This window comes from Salmo salar, chromosome 13 (genome assembly GCF_965601325.2).
Source record: "Salmo salar chromosome 13, fSalSal1, whole genome shotgun sequence".
NCBI classification, from domain to species: Eukaryota; Metazoa; Chordata; class Actinopteri; order Salmoniformes; family Salmonidae; genus Salmo; species Salmo salar.
The window spans coordinates 98,910,503-98,931,642 of record NC_138303.1 but is presented as its reverse complement, the minus strand read 5'-3'; the positions used below and the strand labels follow the sequence as shown (position 1 = coordinate 98,931,642).

Here is a 21,140-nt window from a genome sequence, read left to right as displayed (position 1 = left end):
TTTCAATTTCATCAAGTATCTTGTTGGTATAATTCAATTTCTTGCGTTTCAGTGTTTGTTTATACTGTTTCAGAGTTTCAAAATATTCATATCGTAGCTCTGGGTTGTTTTGCTGCTTATGTTTTTCATTTGACATTGGTCTTAGGTGTTTTCTAATTCTAATTCATTATCAAACCATTTATCAGAAACATTTTGTTTTTTGTTTCTGATGTTGCATTTCTTTGGTTTTCTCAAATTTGCTTTCGATGCTGCTTTTTGGAATATGCAGTTGATGTTTTGAGTAGCCGAATTGACACCATCTTTATTGTTTTGGTATTGTGAGTTATTGAAAAACTGTAGAGTTCATCATTTCATTTCTCTCTCTCTCTCTGTTTCTCTCTCTGTCTGTGTCTCTCTCTCTCTCTGTGTCTCTCTCTCTCTCTCTCTCTCTCTCTCTCTCTCTCTCTCTCTCTCTCTCTGTGTCTCTCTCTCTCTCTGTCTCTCTCTCTGTTTCTCTCTCTCTGTCTCTCTGTTTCTCTCTCTCTCTGTCTCTCTCTTTGTCTCTCTCTCTCTGTGTGTGTCTCTCTCTGTCTCTATCTCTCTCTCTCTGTCTCTCTCTCTCTGTGTCTCTCTCTGTGTCTCTCTCTCTGTCTGTCTCTCTTTCTCTCTGTGTCTCTCTCTCTGTCTGTCTCTCTCTCTGTCTGTCTCTCTCTCTCTGTCTCTCTCTGTGTCTCTCTCTCTCTCTCTGTCTCTCTCTCTCTGTGTCTCTCTCTCTCTCTCTCTCTGTCTCTCTCTCTCTGTGTCTCTCTCTCTCTGTCTCTCTCTCTCTCTCTCTCTCTGTGTGTGTGTCTCTCTCTGTCTCTATCTCTCTCTCTCTCTTTCTCTGTCTCTCTCTCTCTGTCTTTCTCTCTCTCTCTCTCTCTCTCTCTCTCTCTCTCTGTGTCTCTCTCTCTGTCGCTCTCTCTTTCTCTCTCTCTCTGTCGCGCTCTCTCTCTCTCTCTCTCTCTCTGTCTCTCTCTGTCTCTGTCTCTCTCTCTCTCTTTCTCTCTGTGTCTCTCTCTCTATGTCTCTCTCTCTCTCTCTCTGTCTCTATGTGTCCTCCCTCTCTCTCTCTCTCTCTCTCTCTCTCTCTCTCTCTCTCTCTCTCTCTCTCTCTCAGTGCCCTTGTCTAAGGCACTGCATCTCAATGCTTGAGGCGTCACTACAGACACCCTGGTTCGATTCCAGGCTGTATCACAGCCGGCCGTGATTAGCAGTCCCATAGGGTGGTGCACAATTTACCCCGCGTTGGCCAGGGTAGGCCGTCATTGTAAATAAAAATGTGTTCTTAACTGACTTGCCTAGTTACATAAAAGGTGAAGCAAATATTTTTTGCGTACTTTCCCCCTCTTGAAATTGTATTGGTCCTGTCAGATGTCTTTGAAATTGACCTTAATTGGGACTCTAGAAGGCATCACTGGTTAACGATCGTGAAATGCTATGCTGAAATAAGTCATCCTGTAATTCAGAACCAACCGGAGTGTGAGTTCCATGTGTTTCCCAAAGGACAGACCATGGGTTCAGTAACCATGCCTCCTCCCCTCGTCCCCGAGGTATAGAGGAGCCAGCCAGTCACTCTGTCCTCTGGGGCAGCAGCAGTGGAACAGAAATCCTGTTTGTCCTTAGCTATGCTGCCTGGGGCTGCAGACTGCAGGATGGCCTCTGGATTAGACATCACACAGGCTGCATCTCTATAATGGAAAGTCCTTTTCTCTCCTCTCCCTCAATTTTATAGTCTAAAGGGGCTTATCTCTTTCAAGTCCCTGAAAACATATTGTAAGTGACAGCAATAGCCAGATAATTACCAGTGTAAAGACAGACGCTGGGAGACGAGAAGCAAGTACAGGGAGTGAACATTTAATAAACAACGGACATGAAACAGAACACGGACAGCGCATGGACAGGGGAAAAATAACATCAATGTTGACACTGGGAACAAACTGAGGAACAGACAGATAAAGAGGGGCAATCAACAAAGTGAAGGAGTCCAGGTGAGTCCAATATTGCGCTGATGCGCGTAATGATGGTGACAGTGGAGCGGGAGCAGGTGTGACAACCAGACCTGTCATGAAGAATGGACTCTGTTTCCCAACATCTGTTTCTGTGTTCATTTTACATGTCCTGATATGCTTATAGAAGCGAGTCTTTGTTGTCTATTCATGGAACTGGTGTTGAGAAATTGACCTGAAACAGCTTCTTATTCTCAGCCATCTGTTGACTACAGGGGCAGGGCATTTCAGGACAGATTACATACAGTACCATTCAAAAGTTTGGACACACCTACTCATTCAAGGGTTTTTCTTTATTTGTACTATTTTCTACATTGTAGAATAATCAAACAAATCAAAATATATTTTCTTCAAAATATCCACCCTTTGCCTTGATGACAGCTTTGCACACTCTTGACATTCTCTCAACCACCTTCATAAGGTAGTCACCTGGAATGCATTTCAATTAACAGATATGCCTTGTTAAAAGTTAATTTGTTGAATTTCTTTCCTTCTTAATGCTTTTGAGCCAATCAGTTGTGTTGTGACAAGGTCGGGGTGGTATACAGAAGATAGCCCTATTTGGTAAAAGACCAAATCCATATTATGGCAAGAACAGCTCAAATAAGCAAAGAGAACGACAGTCCATCATTACTTTAAGACATGAAGGTCAGTCAATCCGGGAAATTTCAAGAACTTTGAAAGTTTCTTCAAGTGCAGTCGCAAAAACCATCAAGCGCTAGGATGAAACTGGCTCTCATGAGGACCGCCACAGGAAAGGAAGACCCAGCGTTATCTCTGCTGCAGAGGACAAGTTCATTAGAGTTACCAGCCTCAGAAATTGCAGCCCAAATAAATTATTCTCAGAGTTCAAGTAACAGACACAACTTAACATCAACTGTTCAGAGTGGACTGTGTGAATCAGGCCTTCATGGTCGAATTAATGCAAAGAAACCACTACTGAAGGACACCAATAAGAAAAGTTGACTTGCTTGGGCCAAGAAACACGAGCAATGAACATTAGACCTGGAAATCTGTCCTTTGGCCTGATGAGTCCAAATGTCAGATTTTTGGTTCCAACTGCCATGTCTGTTTGAGACACAGAGTAGGTGAACGGATTATCCCTGCATGTGTGGTTCCCACCGTGAAGCATGGAGGTGTGATGGTGTGGGGTTGCTTTGCTGGTGATACATTCTGTGATTTATTTTTTTATTCAAGGCACACTTAACCAGCATGACTACGACAGCATTCTGCAGCAATACGCCATCCCATCTGGTTTGCACTTAGTGGGACTATAATTTGTTTTTCAACAGGACAATGACCCAACACACCTCCAGGCTGTGTAAGGGCTATTTGACCAAGAAGGAGAGTGATGGAGTGTTGCATCAGATGACCTGGCCTCCACAATCACCCGATCTCAACCCATTTGAGATGGTTTGGTATGGCTTGGACCGCAGAGTGAAGGAAAAGCAGCCAAAAAGTGCTTAGTATTTGTGGGAACTCCTTCAAGACTGTTGGAAAAGCATTTCAGGTGAAGCTGGTTGAGAGAATGCCAAGAGTGTGCAAAGCTGTCATCAAGGCAAAGGGTGGCTACTTTGAAGAATCTGAAATATAAAATATATTTTGATTTGTTTAACTTTTTTGGTTACTACATGTGTTATTTCATAGTTTTGATGTCTTCACTATTATTCTACAATGTCAAAAATAGTAAAAATAAAGAAAAACCCTTGAATGAGTCGGTGTGCCCAAACTTTTGACTGGTACTGTAAGTGTGACTGACCAGGTATCCAATCTATTACACTTCACTTCCTTTGACCACCTCCTCTCCGGAATGACCCCAGCAGCTGATAAGCATCACCTGACAGAATTTGTGTCATGGCTCCAATGTGACTGACAGGTGACTGACTGGTTTTGAACCTGGGTTGTCTGTTCACCACAAGACTGTGTTAGCTTGCTACTGACATTCATATACTCTAGTAGTCCAAAGTCTGTGTTCAGTAGATTCCTAACCTTCCCTTGTCCTCTCTGGTCTGTTCCCAGCCTGTTAACCCTCTGAGCTAAAGTATCTGACCATCAGCTGCAGTTCAGCTGTGTTCAGTAGATTCCTAACCTCCCCTTGTCCTCTCTGGTCTGTCCCCAGCCTGTTAACCCTCTGAGCTAAAGCCTCTGACCATCAGCTGCAGTTCAGCTCTGTTCAGTAGATTACTAATTCCCCCCCTCTCCCCTCCTCTCCTGTCCCCAGTCTGAAGCATGCTCCAGGTGACAGTGTGGTAAAGACCAACCCTTCAAAACGTCACCGGGACCGTCTGAACGGGGAGCTGGACCGGCTGACCAGCCTGCTGCCCTTCTCCCCAGAGGTCAGGGGTAGGTTGGACAAATTGTCTGCCCTGCGGCTCAGCGTGGGATACGTCAAAGTCAAGAGCTTCTTCCATGGTGAGTGGAATTTGGAGGTGCGCACACACCATACATACAGGCACGCACACACACACTATGTTTATCGTTAAACTCACTGTTGGAAAGTAATGCACAGGCTATTAACATGATCTACAGCAGGGATCATCAACTAGATTTAGCTCGATGGTCAGGGGGCCGGAACATAACTACAAATAATTTGTAGACTGCAAATTGACTGCAAGAAGCCCGGACAGAAATAATATTTGACTAAAACATCATTTCAAACCTTGCTTACATTTATAAACAGTAATTGCCTTAATGTTGCTCGACCCCAGGAAGAGTAAGGTGGATCCATGATAAATACTAAATAAAAAAATACTGTTTTAAGCAATGAGCCTGACGCCACAGATGAGAACATTTAGCTTAAAATGTTGATCAACTATTGCTCTATTTCTTCACAGTATAAGCACAGCAATGCGCACACAGCAATAAGCTATAAGCGCAAATGTTCAATTAGCAGGAAAACACCATTCTCAAAAGTGACCACAAATGCTATTATGCACGCAATGCTTTTATTATAAAGGTTTATTTTTATGGTGAAAATTATCTTCTCCAACTTGAAACTCACACGCTGTATATGTTTGCCAGTTAGGCTCTACACCTGTTGTAAAACGGTGGCATGTCGCTAAAGATTGATAAAAGTAAGGGGCCTAGACAGCTGCCCTGGGGGATTCCTGATTCTACCTGGATTATGGAGAGGCTTCCATTAAAGAACACCCTCTGTGTTCTGTTAGACAGGTAACTCTTTATCCACAATATAGCAGGGGGTGTAAAGCCATAACACATACGTTTTTCCAGCAGCAGACTATGATCCATAATGTCAGAAGCCACACTGAAATCTAACAAAACAGCCCCACAATCTTGTTGTCTTTCATAATTTGGTCAGATATACAGTACCTGTCAAAAGTTTGTACACACCTACTCATTCCGGGGTTTTTCTTTATTTTTACTGTTTTCTACATTGTAGAATAATAGTGGAGACATCAAAACTATGAAATAACACATATGGAATCATGTAGTAATCAAACATTTTTTAAACAAATCAAAATATATTTTATATTTGAGATTCTTCAAAGTAGCCACCCTTTGCCTTGATGACAGCTTTGCACACTCTTGGCATTCTCTCATCCAGCTTCATGAGGTAGTCACCTGGAATGCATTTCAATTAACAGGTGTGCCTTGTTAAAAGTTAATTTGCGGAATTTCTTTCCTACTTAATGCTTTTGAGCCAATCAGTTGTGTTGTGACAAGGTAGGGGTGGTATACAGAAGATAGCGCTATTTGGTAAAATACCAAGTCCATATTATGGCAAGAACAGCTGAAATAAGCAAAGAGAAATGACAGTCCATCATTAATTTAAGACATGAAGGTCAGTCAGTCCGGAAAATGTCCAAAACTTTGAAAGTTTCTTCAAGTGCAGTTGCAAAAACCATCAAGCGCTATGATGAAACTGATCCTCACGAGGACCGCCACAGGAAAGGAAGACCCAGATTTACTTCTGCTGCAGAGGATAAGTTAATTTGTTCAATCACCCAACCTCAACCCAATTGAGATGGTTTGGTATGAGTTGGACCGCAGAGTGAAGGAAAAGCAACCAACAAGTGCTCAGCATATGTGGGAACTTCTTCAAGACTGTTGGAAAAAGCATTCCAGGTGAAGCTGGTTGAGAGAATGTCAAGAGCGTGCAAAGCTGTCATCAATGCAAAGGAAAGCTACTTTGAAGATTCTAAAATATATTTTGATTTGTTTAACCTGTTGGGGCTAGGGGGCAGTATTTGCACGGCCGGATAAAAAACGTACCCGATTTAATCTGGTTACTACTCCTGCCCAGAAATGAGAATATGCATATTATTAGTACATTTGGATAGAAAACACTCTACAGTTTCTAAAACTGTTTGAATGGTGTCTGTGAGTATAACAGAATTCATATGGCAGGCCAAAACCTGAGAAGATTCCATACAGGAAGTGCCCTGTCTGACAATTTGTTGTCCTTCTGTTGCATCTCTATCGAAAATACAGCATCTGTGCTGTTACGTGACACTTTATAAGGCTCCCATTGGCTCTCAGAAGCCACCAGAAAGTGTAATGGGGTGTCTGCTGTCTCTGGGCGAAGAACAGCAGGAGAATTTGTGAGTGGTCAGCCTGGGGACAGTGACACTGGAGATGCGCGTTCATGAGAATTCTCCATTTTTTTCTTTCAGCCTTTCAGCCTTTGAATGAATACAACGTTGCCCGGTTGGAATATTATCACTAGCATAAAAATAGATTTTAAACAGCGTTTGACATGCTTCTAAGTACGGTAATGGAATATTTTGAATTTTTTTGTCACGAAATGCGCTCGCGCGTCACCCTTCGGATAGTGACCTGAACGCACTAACAAAACGGAGCTATTTGAATATAACTATGGATTATTTGGAACCAAAACAGCATTTGTTGTTGAAGTAGAAGTCCTGGGAGTGCATTCTGACGAAGAACAGCAAAGGTAATCAAATTTTTCTAATAGTAATTCTGAGTTTAGGTTGTCCCAAACTTGGTGGGTGTCAAAATAGCTAGCCGTGATGGCCGGGCTATGTACTCAGAATATTGCAAAATGTGCTTTCGCCGAAAAGCTATTTTAAAATCTGACACCGCGATTGCATAAAGGACTTCTGTATCTATAATTGTTATGTATTTTGTGAACGTTTATCATGAGTAATTTAGTAAATTCACCGGAAGTTTTCGGTGGGTATGCTAGTTCTGAACATCACATGCTAATGTAAAAAGCTGGTTTTTGATATAAATATGAACTTGATTGAACAAAACATGCATGTATTGTATAACATAATGTCCTAGGAGTGTCATCTGGTGAAGATCATCAAAGGTTAGTGCTGCATTTAGCTGTGGTTTTGGTTTTTGTGACATATATGCTTGCTTTGAAAATGGCTGTGTGATTATTTTTGGCAGGGTACTCTCCTGACATAATCTAATGTTTTGCTTTCGCTGTAAAGCCTTTTTGAAATCGGACAATGTGGTTAGATTAACGAGAGTCTTGTCTTTAAAATGGTGTAAAATAGTCATATGTTTGAGAAATTGAAGTTATATCATTTTTGAGGTATTTGTATTTTGCGCCACACGGTCCCACTAGGGTGGGACCTAGCCCAGGGAAGTTAACACTTATTTGGTTAGTACACGATTCCCTATGTGTTATTTCATAGTTTTGATGTCTTCACTATAATTTTACAATGTAGAAAATAAAGAAAAACCCTTTAATGAGTGTCCGAACTCTTGACTGGCACAGTACTTGGATGTTTAGTGTCAGCGTTTGTTGCTGGCATGTCATGCCTACGTTTGCTTATCTTGCCACTGAAAAATCATTCAAGTAGTTGGCAATATCAGTTGGTTTTGTGATGAATGAGCCATCTGATTCCATGAATGATGGAGCTGAGGTTGCCTTTTTTCCCATGCTCCAAAGTTTTTTTATTATCATTCTTATGTAATTTATCTTTGTTTCATAGTGTAGTTTCTTATTATTTTTAATTCAGTGTAGTCATATGATTTCTCAATTTGCAATGCGTTTGCTAATCGGTTGTGCAGCCAGACTTATTTGCCATTCCTTTTGCCTCATCCCTCTCAACCAGACAATTTTTCAATTCCTCCTCAATCCACAAGGATTTAACCGTCTTTATAGTCATTTTCTTAATGGGTGCATGCTTATTAGCAATTGGAATAAGTAATGCAGCATCTGTTTGCTCCTCATTACAAACCACGGACCAACAAATATTCTTTACATCAACACCATCGGAATCACTACAAAACGTATTTTATGCTAGTGGTTATATCAATTTGGGATCTATCGCATCCCACAAGTTTCCCAGACCATGTTTGTAATATTTATTTCTAGCACAGAATAGAAAAGGTCAACTTTTGTACTATGGGGATAGTAGATTGACATAGGCTATTGCTTTTGCTGTTCATTAGGCCTACTGATCTTGTTGGCTAACGAAAAGTAAATGTGCACAGTTCTTCCAATATCTTCAATATGCGACTCAAATTTGGATAAGGATGCGTGCAGTTGCGTCCTCGATGTGTCTGTTTTCACTTGTAGCCTGTGAGAAAGACCTGATCACGTGACGGAGAGCCATGTGAGTGAGAGGTGCTTCGGCATGCAGCCAGGAGAAGGGAATTATACTATTCAGCCCAAGGGCACAACAGCCACTGGCCGCAAGAGGCATGGGAGGATTACGGCTACACAAAGGGGATGCAGCGGGGAGATTTGAGTTATTATCAAGTGCTTGTCACTAATACTAATATAGTTGCTCCGGAAAATAGATTTTGTTTAACAAGTAATATTTTTTTTATATCTGAAGTTAGGATTCAGTCTTTCAAGTTGAGTGTTTTTTCCTCTGAGTTTAGGTGCAGCTCTTAAGGATCTGTATGGTGAATGGTTGTGTAGTTTCCATGTCTATGTCCTGTTGTCTGTCTGAGGTGGCTGAAGCCTAGCTGTCTGTTGTCTGTCTGACTCAAAGGAGAACAGAGAGATTGAAATGAGAGTTGACACTGAATCCTTCTGACCCAAATTTGTTCCAGCATGTCAGTTGATGTCTGTTTGTGTCTGGACCTTTTTATCACCCCTGTGTGTGTGTCTTTTTTGCTGTAGTAATTGTCTGTGAGGAGCATGTCGACGGTATACTGCTAGGTTACAATGCCATTTTAAATTTTTTTAAATTTTAGTCATTTGGCAGACGCTCTTATCCAGAGCGACTTACAGTAGTGAATGCATACATTTCATTTCATTTCATGCATTTTTTTGTACTGGCCCCCCGTGGGAATCGAACCCACAACCCTGGCGTTGCACACACCATGCTGGCGTTGCAAACACCATGCTCTACCAGCTGAGCCACAGGGAAGGCCATCCCATGTCTACGGTATACTGCCAGGGTACAGTGCCATCCCATGTCTATGGTACACTGCCAGGGTACAGTGCCATCCCTTGTATATGGTATACTGCCAGGGTACAGTGCCATCCCATGTCTATGGTATACTGCCAGGGTACAGTGCCATCCCATGTCTATGGTATACTGCCAGGGTACAGTGCCATCTATGGTATACTGCTAGGGTATAGTGCCATCCCATGTCTATGGTACACTGCTAGGGTATAGTGCCATCCCATGTCTATGGTACACTGCTAGGGTATAGTGCCATCCCATGTCTATGGTATACTGCTAGGGTATAGTGCCATCCCATGCCTATGGTACACTGCTAGGGTATAGTGCCATCCCATGTCTATGGTACACTGCCAGGGTACAGTGCCATCCCATGTCTATGGTACACTGCTAGGGTACAGTGCCATCCCATGTCTATGGTACACTGCTAGGGTATAGTGCCATCCCATGTCTATGGTACTGCCAGGGTACAGTGCCATCCCATGTCTATGGTACACTGCTAGGGTACAATGCCATCCCATGTCTATGGTATACTGCCAGGGTACAGTGCCATCCCATGTCTATGGTATACTGCTAGGGTATAGTGCCATCCCATGTCTATGGTACACTGCTAGGGTATAGTGCCATCCCACGTCTATGGTACACTGCTAGGGTACAGTGCCATCTATGGTATACTGCTAGGGTATAGTGCCATCCCATGTCTATGGTACACTGCTAGGGTACAGTGCCATCCCATGTCTATGGTATACTGCTAGAGTACAGTGCCATCCCATGTCTATGGTATACTGCTAGAGTACAGTGCCATCCCATATCTATGGTATACTGCCAGGGTACAGTGCCATCCCATGTCTATGGTACTGCCAGGGTATAGTGCCATCCCATGTCTATGGTACTGCCAGGGTACAGTGCCATCCCATGTCTATGGTACTGCCAGGGTACAGTGCCATCCCATGTCTATGGTACACTGCTAGGGTACAGTGCCATCCCATGTCTATCGTACACTGCCAGGGTACAGTGCCATCTCAAACTGCAGTTTCAAGTTTTATTAATCATATTTACAGGATACACATGGTATACACCGTCCAATTAAATGCTTACTTGCAGGTTCCTTCTCAACAATGCAACAACAATAAAATATAAAAATACGAACATATATTTTTTAACACTACAAAACATACACAAGACAACATACAGATGTACACCAACATCCACAACATCACCCCTTCCCAGACCCACCTGCTCACACCCCCATCTCCATCACACCTACTCAGACCCACCTGCTCACACCCCCATCTCCATCACACCTGCCCAGACCCACCTGCTCACACCCCATCTCCATCACACCTGCCCAGACCCACCTGCTCACACCCCCATCTCCATCACACCTACTCAGACCCACCTGCTCACACCCCATCTCCATCACACCTACTCAGACCCACCTGCTCACACCCCCATCTCCATCACACCTACTCAGACCCACCTGCTCACACCCCCATCTCCATCACCCCTACTCAGACCCATCTGCTCACACCCCCATCTCCATCACACCTACTCAGACCCACCTGCTCACACCCCCATCTCCATCACACCTACTCAGACCCACCTGCTCACACCCCCATCTCCATCACCCCTACTCAGACCCATCTGCTCACACCCCCATCTCCGTCACACCTACTCAGACCCACCTGCTCACACCCCCATCTCCATCACACCTACTCAGACCCACCTGCTCACACCCCCATCTCCATCACACCTACTCAGACCCACCTGCTCACACCCCCATCTCCATCACACCTACTCAGACCCACCTGCTCACACCCCCATCTCCATCACACCTGCCCAGACCCACCTGCTCACACCCCCATCTCCATCACACCTACTCAGACCCACCTGCTCACACCCCCATCTACTCAGACCCACCTGCTCACACCCCCATCTCCATCACCCCTACTCAGACCCACCTGCTCACACCCCCATCTCCATCACCCCTACTCAGACCCACCTGCTCACACTCCCATCTCCATCACACCTACTCAGACCCACCTGCTCACACCCCCATCTCCATCACACCTACTCAGACCCACCTGCTCACACCCCCATCTCCATCACACCTACTCAGACCCACCTGCTCACACCCCCATCTCCATCACACCTGCCCAGACCCACCTGCTCACACCCCCATCTCCATCACACCTACTCAGACCCACCTGCTCACACCCCATCTCCATCACACCTACTCAGACCCACCTGCTCACACCCCCATCTCCATCACACCTACTCAGACCCACCTGCTCACACCCCCATCTTATCACACCTACTCAGACCCACCTGCTCACACCCCCATCTTATCACACCTACTCAGACCCACCTGCTCACACCCCCATCTCCATCACCCCTACTCAGACCCACCAGATACTCAACTAGTCTAAAGAAGGCCAGTTTTATTGCTTCTTTAATCAGGACAACAGTTTTCAGCTGTGCTAACATAATTGCAAAAGGGTTTTCTAATGATCAATTAGACTTTTAAAATGCTAAACTTGGATTAGCTAACACAACATGCCATTAGAACACAGGAGTGATGGTTACTGATAATGGGCCTCTGTACGCCTATGTAAACTCAGCAAAAAAAGAAACGTCCCTTTTTCAGGACCCTGTCTTTCAAAGATAATTTGTAAAAATCCAAATAACTTCACAGATCTTCAATGTAAAGGGTTTAAACACTGTTTCCCATGCTTGTTCAATGAACCCTAAACAATTAATGAACATGCACCTGTAGAACGGTCGTTAAGACACTAACAGCTTACAGACGGTAGGCAATTAAGGTCACAGTTATGAAAACTTAGGACACTAAAGAGGCCTTTCTACTGACTCTGAAAAACACCAAAAGAAAAATGCCCAGGGTCCCTGCTCATCTGCATGAATGTGACAATGCGCAAATTGGTCTTCCAAATGGACAATGACCCCAAGCATACTTCCAAAGTTGTGGCAAAATGGCTTAAGGACAACAAAGTCAAGGTATTGGAGTGGCCAGCACGAAGCCCTGAATTCAATCCTATAGAAAATGTGTGGGCAGAACTGAATAAGCATGTGCGAGCAAGGAGGCCTACAAACCTGACTCAGTTACACCAGCTCTGTCAGGAGGAATGGGCCAAAATTCACTGAACTTATTGTGGGAAGCTCGTGGAAGGCTCCCCGAAACATTTGACCCAAGTTAAACAATTTAAAGGCAATGCTACGAAACCCTAATTGAGTGTATGTAAACTTCTGACCCACTGGGAATGTGATGAAAGAAATAAAAGCTGAAATAAATCATTCTCTCTACTATTATTCTGACATTTCACATTCTTAAAATAAAGTGGTGATCCTAACTGACCTAAGACAGGGAATTTTTACTGGGATTAAATGTCAGGAATTGTGAAAAACTCAGTTTAAATGTATTTGGCTAAGGTGTGTGTAAACTTCCGACTTCAACTGATATATATATATATATATGGGTCTTTTCAGCTCTTTAAAGACTCTCTTGTTTGCAGTCAGTTTGTCTGTGTGTGTTTGATGTCTCTCCCTCAGCAGATGTCCCTGTGGAGAGAGTGTTGAGAGGTGAATACGGCCCAGACACACATCTATTTGATAAGGCCGGGTAACAAACAGACAGGCCTTCATGTATACTTAGTGGACTCAAGGTTTGTGATTTAATGCATGGTCTTAGTCAGTGAGTTGCAACCAATGTTTAGATCAGAAACATTGCAGATCGAAATTTACATTATAGAGCTGATAGGATTTGTTATTCTGAGTACCATATATCTTTTAGATAACACATTTCTATCGGACTGCTCTATATACATGGCACCCTTGGGCATAAGCCCCAGGTGAGGCTGTCCACATCGCCTAGTGTTGGTAACCGTGGTTACTCTCTCTCCCCATAACAACAGGGAGCCTTAGCTTATACCTATCCAGTTCCTCAGATCTGCAGTTGTTTTGGGACTGAAACATCATTATGATGTTGTTTTTGTTGTAGCCCACTGGTTACAGTCACTTCCTGCTTGTTTATGATGTTACAGCCTCCAGGGCCAATCAGATGTGTTTATCAGGCTTTTGGTGCTGCTGTGTGTGCAATGGCTTGGCTGGCTGGCTGATCATCAGGCCTGTTTCCTGTGTTTGTTGATAAGGAGGGGTGAGGGAGGGAGAGCTGAGGAAGGGGGTGAGGGGGGGGGGGGGGGTTGAGCTGGGTTGAATCCCAGTCAGTCCAGTCATTAACCTAACTCTCGCCTACCTAACCATTGGTTTCCTCTGGAGTGAGTGGTTCACTTTTACACTCCTCTAATTGATTGGATATTGTAAATGTACAGTCAACTGATAAGTGCAAGCTCTGTTAAGTGTAATACAGATTTCAACTACTTGTATTTTAATAGCTCCTGATAACTGCATGCTCTGGTCTAGTGCACACTGACTGTCACAACTGCCTCAGCTGCCTCAGTTACCAGGACTTGACTGGTCTACCTCTGTTATACCAAGTCTTCAAAGTGCCGGTACATTGTACAGAGGGAACTCATCTATTAACCTACCAATGTTTATCACCAACTCTCTGTGTGTGTGTGTGTGTGTGTGTGTGTGTGTGTGTGTGTGTGTGTGTGTGTGTGTGTGTGTGTGTGTGTGTGTGTGTGTGTGTGTGTGTGTGTGTGTGTGTGTGTGTGTGTGTGTGTGTGTGTGTGTGTGTGTGTGTGTGTGTGTGTGTGTTTCTGTGTCTTTAAGGGAGGCAGAATTCAAAATCTGTTTCTCACAAAAATAGACATGCTGTTCTATCCACGAAGTTCCTCCCTTTCTGAGCGCTGATAATGTTTCCGACCCAAACCCTAACCTTGACCCTAGAACCAAAATGGTGGCTGATATCGGTCCCTAGCAGCCACTGTGGTCAGGAAAGAGAAGCAGGATGTGTGAAACTGGCCTGTTTGGGTGATAAGCAGAAATCACACTCAGAGACACACACAGGCTTCAGCTAAAATGTTTTTGTAAAATCATCTTATTTAATTATTTCATATAATTGACATGTGATAAGGCCACACAGAGAACCAGAGATAATTACAGACACCTGTGATAATCTGAAGTACCCATAAGGGCCACTAGATGGCATGTGATAGATTATATGAAATCCTTGAAAGATAACAAAATTCTGGTAGTTTACTGGTAAACTTAGAAAGTTTCCAGTAATATATCCTCCCTTTGCGACCCTAGACAGGACAAGGGAGGACAGGACAGAGCAGGGCAAGGCAGGGGGGGGCAGGACAGGGGAGGACATGACAGGGCAGGAGGACAAATTGTGTAGTTAGGTTAGTCGGGAGACAAGGAGGGCTTACACTCAAATGACTACAGGAGTACAGTCAGAGCCAGTCATCTACACACACACGCACACACACACACCTGGCTGGACCACATGAAAGGGATGGCAGGTGTGTGTGTGTGTGTGTGTGTGTGTGTGTGTGTGTGTGTGTGTGTGTGTGTGTGTGTGTGTGTGTGTGTGTGTGTGTGGGTGTATAAACTCAGCAAAAAAAGAAACGTCCCTTTTTCAGGACCCTGTCTTTCAAAGATAATTCGTAAAAATCCAAATAACTTCACAGATCTTCATTGTAAAGGGTTTAAACACTGTTTCCCATGCTTGTTCAATGAACCATAAACAATTAATGAACATGCACCTGTGGAACGGTCGTTAAGACACTAACAGCTTACAGATGGTAGGCAATTAAGATCACAGTTATGAAAACTTAGGACACTAAAGAGGCCTTTCTACTGACTCTGAAAAACACCAAAAGAAAGATGCCCAGGGTCCCTGCATGCTGCAAGGAGGCATGAGGACTGCAGATGTGGCCAAGGCAATAAATTGCAATGTCTGTACTGTGAGACGCCTAAGACAGCGCTACAGGGAGACAGGACGGACAGCTGATCGTCCTCGCAGTGGCAGACCACGTGTAACAACACCTGCACAGGATCGGTACATCCGAACATCACACCTGCGGGACAGGTACAGGATGGCAACAACAACTGCCCGAGTTACACCAGGAACGCACAATCCCTCCATCAGTGCTCAGACTGTCCGCAATAGGCTGAGAGAGGCTGTGGGCTTGTAGGCCTGTTGTAAGGCAGGTCCTCACCAGACATCACCGGCAACAATGTCGCCTATGGGAACAAACCCAACGTTGCTGGACCAGACAGGACTGGCAAAAAGTGCTCTTCACTGACAATTTGCTCAATTTGCTCATCCTGACATGACCCTCCAGCATGACAATGCCACCAGCCATACTGCTCATCCTGACATGACCCTCCAGCATGACAATGCCACCAGCCATACTGCTCATCCTGACATGACCCTCCAGCATGACAATGCCACCAGCCATACTGCTCATCCTGACATGACCCTCCAGCATGACAATGCCACCAGCCATACTGCTCATCCTGACATGACCCTCCAGCATGACAATGCCACCAGCCATACTGCTCATCCTGACATAACCCTCCAACATGACAATGCCACCAGCCATACTGCTCATCCTGACATGACCCTCCAGCATGACAATGCCACCAGCCATACTGCTCATCCTGACATGACCCTCCAGCATGACAATGCCACCAGCCATACTGCTCATCCTGACATGACCCTCCAGCATGACAATGCCACCAGCCATACTGCTCATCCTGACATGACCCTCCAGCATGACAATGCCACCAGCCATACTGCTCATCCTGACATGACCCTCCAGCATGACAATGCCACCAGCCATACTGCTCGTTCTGTGCATGATTTGTTCAGGGACACATTATTCAATTTCTGTTAGTCACATGTCTGTGGAACTTGTTCAGTTTATGTCTCATTTGTTGAATCTTGTTATGTTCATACAAATATTTACACACGTTAAGTTTGCTGAAAATAAACGCAGTTGACAGTGAGAGGACATTTCTATACACACACACACACACACTGCAGTTTATATACACACACACACACATACTAAACCTGGTATCGGTATCGAAGTCAAAATGCTGGTATTGTGACAACACTAACACATTAGGGGGAGAGACTACACTACAGTACTGTAGATACACAGAGTTTACTTAAGTTTAGAGTCCGGTCCAGTTAGGTCAGTCGGGAGACAGGAAGGGCTCACACTCAAAGAACTACAGGAGTACAGTCAGAGCCAGTCACACACCTGGCTGGACCACATGAAAGGAATGGTGTGTGTGTGTGTGTGTGTGTGTGTGTGTGTGTGTGTGTGTGTGTGTGTGTGTGTGTGTGTGTGTGTGTGTGTGTGTGTGTGTGTGTGTGTGTGTGTGTGTGTGTGTGTGTGTGTGTGTCATTGGGCATCTTTTGAGTTCAATATCATTTTTTTAGATCAACATTTTGCATTAATAAATAAATCATACAATCAATTTCACTTTGGTAAAAACAATCTAACTACATAATGGTAATCATTTATTTGAATGGTAAATCTCTATTGATAAACTGGGTAAATCAAGATGTAGCCTAGGGCTATCCACATTCAGTGTGGGCATGCATTGAGATATTGAGCTTGTTTTGTCTGATTTCATGGGGGTAATTACAGATAACAAACAATCTGTTTCCCTTCCATTTGGGACATATTTTATTGTACTGATCAACAACATTTGCATAGAAGTAGCTTATTTTATAAAAATGTGCGCTCTCTCTTTAACCAGTAATCAAATCAAATTTTATTAGTCACATGCGCCGAATACAACAGGTGTAGAACTTTCAGTGAAATGCTTATTTACAAGCCCCTAACCAACAACACAGTTTAAAAAATATGAATAAAAATATGAAATAAAAGGAACAAGTAATTAAAGAGCAGCAGTAAAATAGCAATAGCGAAACTATATACAGGGGGTACGGGAACAGAGTCAATGTGCGGGGGCACCGGTTAGTCGAGGTAATTGAGGTAATATGTACATGTAGGTAGAGTTATTAAAGTGACTATGTGTAGATAATAACAGAGAGTAGCAGCGGCGTAAAAGATGGAGTGGGCAATGCAAATAGTCTGGGTAACCATTTGATTAGATGTTCAGGAGTCTTATGGCTTGGGGGTAGAATCTGTTTAGAAGCTTCTTGGAACTGGACTTGGCTCTCTGGTACTGCTTGCCGTGTAGTAGCAGAGAGAACAGTCTATGACTAGGGTGGCTGGAGTCTTTGACAATTTTTAGGGCCTTCCTCAGACACCGCCTGGTATAGAGGTCCTGGATGGCAGGAAGCTTGGCCCCAGTGATGCACTGGGTTGTATGCACTACCCTCTGTAGTGCCTTGCGGTCGGAAGCCGAGCAGTTGCCATACCAGGCAGTGATGCAACCAGTCAGAATGCTCTCAATGGTGCAGCTGTAGAACCTTTTGAGGATCTGAGGACCCATGCCAAATCTTTTCAGTCCCCTGAGGGGGAATAGGTTTTGTCGTGCCCTCTTCACGACTGTCTTGGTGTGCTTGGACCATATTAGTTTGTTGGTGATGTGGACACCAAGGAACTTGAAGCTCTCAACCTGCTTCACTACAGCCCTGTCGATGAGAATGGGGGCGTGCTCGGTCCTCCTTTTCCTGTAGTCCACAATCATCTCCTTTGTCTTGATCACGTTGAGGGAGAGATTTTTGTCCTGGCACCACACGGCCAGGTCTCTGACCTAGTCCCTATAGGCTGTCTCATCGTTGTCGGTGATCAGGCCTACCACTGTTGTGTCATCAGCAAACTTAATGATGGTGTTGGAGTTGTGCCTGGGCGTGCAGTCTTGAGTGAACAGGGAGTACAGGAGGGGACTGAGCACGCACCCCCAAGGGGCCCCTATGTTGAGGATCAGCATGGCGGATGTGTTGTTACCTACCCTTACCACCTGGAGGCGGACCGTCATGGAGGATTCTCACAAAGGTGTTCCTTTTGTCCAGGTGGGAAAGGGCAGTGTGGACCTGTTAGGACGGTATGCAAATTGGCGTGGGTCTAGGGTTTCTGGGATAATGGTGTTGATGTAAGCCATGACCAGCCTTTCAAAGCACTTCATGGCTACTGATGTGAGTGCTACTGGTCAGTAGTCATTTAAGCAGTGTTCTTGGACACAGGGACTATGGTGGTCTCAGAAAGGGAGAGGTTGCAAATGTCAGTGAAGACACTTGCCAGTTGGTCAGCACATACTCACAGTACACGTCCTGGTAATCCGTCTGGCCCTGCATCCTTGTGACTGTTGACCTGTTTAAAGGTCTTAGTCACATCTGCTGCGGAGAGCGTGATCAAACAGTCGTTCGGAACAGCTGGTGCTCTCATGCATGTTTCCGTGTTATTTGCCTTGAAGCGAGCATAGAAGTAGTTTAGCTTGTCTGGTAGGCTTGTGTCACTGGGCAGCTCTCGGCTGTGCTTCCCTTTGTAGTTTGTAATGGTTTGCAAGCCCTGCCACATCTAACGAGCGTCGGAGCTGGTGTAGTACGATTCTATCTTAGTCCTGTATTGATGCTTTGCCTGTTTGATGGTTTGTCGGAGGGGATAGCGGGATTTCTTATAAGGTTAGAGTCCCGCTCATTGAAAGCAGCAACTCTAGCCTTTAGCTCAGTGTGGATGTTGCCTGTAATCCATGGCTTCTGGTTGGGGTATGTACGTACGATCACTTTGGGGACGACGTCATCGATGCACTTATTTATGAAGCCAATGACTGATGTGGTGTACTCCTCAATGCTATCTGCTTCATCTGACCACTTTTTTATTGATCTAGTCACTGGTGCTTCCTGCTTGAATTTTTGCTTGTAAGCAGGAATCAGGAGGATTGACCATAATTCTGATTTGCCAAATGGAGTGCGAGGGAGAGCATTGTATTCGACTCTGTGTGTGGAGTAAAGGTGGCCTCGAGTTTTTTTCCCTCTGGTTGCACATTTAACATGCTGATAGAAATTTGGTAAAACGAATTTAAGTTTCCAGCCACTAGGAGCGCCACTTCTGGATGAGCGTTTTCCTGTTTGCTCATGGTGGAGTACAGCTCATTGAGTGCAGTCTTAGTGCCAGCATCAATCTGTGGTGGTATGTAGACAGCTACAAAAAATACAGATGAAAACCTTCTAGGTAGATAGTGTGGTCTACAGCTTATAATGAGATACTCTACCTCAGGCGAGCAAAACCTCGAGACTAATAACATCATTCACGAGGCTGTCAGTTCCCTGAGGCAATATATAATCTTTGGGAGAGACGTGAGAGACCGAATAAGTGAATTAATAAAGTTTTGGATAGCAGTCAGCTTTGAAATCAGCATATTTTGCCTTTATGGTGTTCATATTATCACAAACGAAGCACAAGGTTAGTGAATTTATGTTAGCTTTAGCAGTCAGCTAGCGAGGAAAGTTAAGCTAGCCTACAAATCAAATCAAATTTTATTGGTCGCGTACACATATTTTGCAGATGTCATCGTGGGTGTAGCAAAATGCTTTTGTTCCTAGCTCCAACAGTGCAGTAATACCTAACAATACAAAACAATAAACGCAAATCAAATAAATAAAAATAAGGAATTAAGAAACCTATACATTTTAGAATGAGCACTGATAGAGTCCAGAATGTAAATATATACCATGCCTTCGGAAAGCATTCAGACCCTTTGACTTTTTCCACATTTCATTACGTTACAGCCTTATTCTAAAATGTATTAAATAAAAATAAAATCCTCAGCAATCTACACACAATACCCCATAATGCCAAAGCAAAAATAGGTTTTTAGAAATGTTTGCTAATTTATTACAAATAAAACAGAAAGACCTTATTTACATTAGTATTCAGACCCTTTGCTATGAGACACAAAATTGAGCTCAGGTGCATCCTGTTTCCATTGATCATCCTTGAGATGTTCCTACAACTTGATTGGAGTCCACTTGTGGTAAATTCAATTGATTAGAAATGATTTGGAAAGGCACACACCTGTCTATATAAACTTCCACAGTTGACAGTGCATGTCAGAGCAAAAATCAAGCCATGAGGTCGAAGGAATTGTGACAGGATTGTGTCGAGGCACAGATCTGAGTAAGGGTACCATAAAATGTCTGCAGCATTGAAAGTCCTCAAGAACACAGTGGCCTCCATCATTCTTAAATGGAATAAGTTTGGAACCACCAAGACCTGATCGTCACTCTGACAGAGCTCTAGAGTTCCTCTGTGGAGATAGGAGAACCTTCCAGTTGGACAATCATCTATGCAGCACTCCACCAATCAGGCTTTTATGGTAGAGTGGCCAGACGGAAGCCACTCCTCAGTAAAAGGCACCTGACAGCCCACTTGGGAGTTTGCCAAAAGGCAACTAAAGACTCTCAGACCATGAGAAACAAGATTCTCTGGTCTGATGAAACCAAGATCAACTCCTTGACCTGATTGCCAAGCATCACGTCTGGAGGAAACCTGGCACCATCCCTACGGTGAAGTATGGTGGTGGCAGCATCATGCTGTGGGGATGTTTTTCAGCGGCAGGGACTAGGAGACTAGTCAGGATCAAGGAAAAGATGAATGGAGAGATCCTTGATGAAAACCTTCTCCAGAGCGCTTAGGACCTCAGACTGGGGCGAAGGTTCACCTTCGACAGGACAACAACCCTAAGCACACAGTCAAGACAATGCAGGAGTGGCTTTGAGACAAGTCTGTGAATGTCCTTGATTGGCCCAGCCAGAGCCCGAACCCCATCGAACAGCTCCCCATCCAACCTGACAGAGGATCTGCAGAGAAGAATGGGAGAAACTCCCCAATTGCAGGTGCGCCAA

General features: G+C 44.2%; 1 protein-coding gene across 1 annotated transcript in view; it reads left to right on the top strand.

The window, feature by feature from the left end:
* Window positions 1–21,140, top strand: part of LOC106568332 (uncharacterized) — a 57,185-nt gene that overhangs the window by 7,083 nt on the left and 28,962 nt on the right. The window contains exon 2 of the mRNA XM_014138588.3: window positions 4,249–4,439. Coding sequence (XP_013994063.2) covers window positions 4,249–4,439 — 191 coding nt within the window. The remainder of the gene's footprint in view (window positions 1–4,248; window positions 4,440–21,140) is intronic.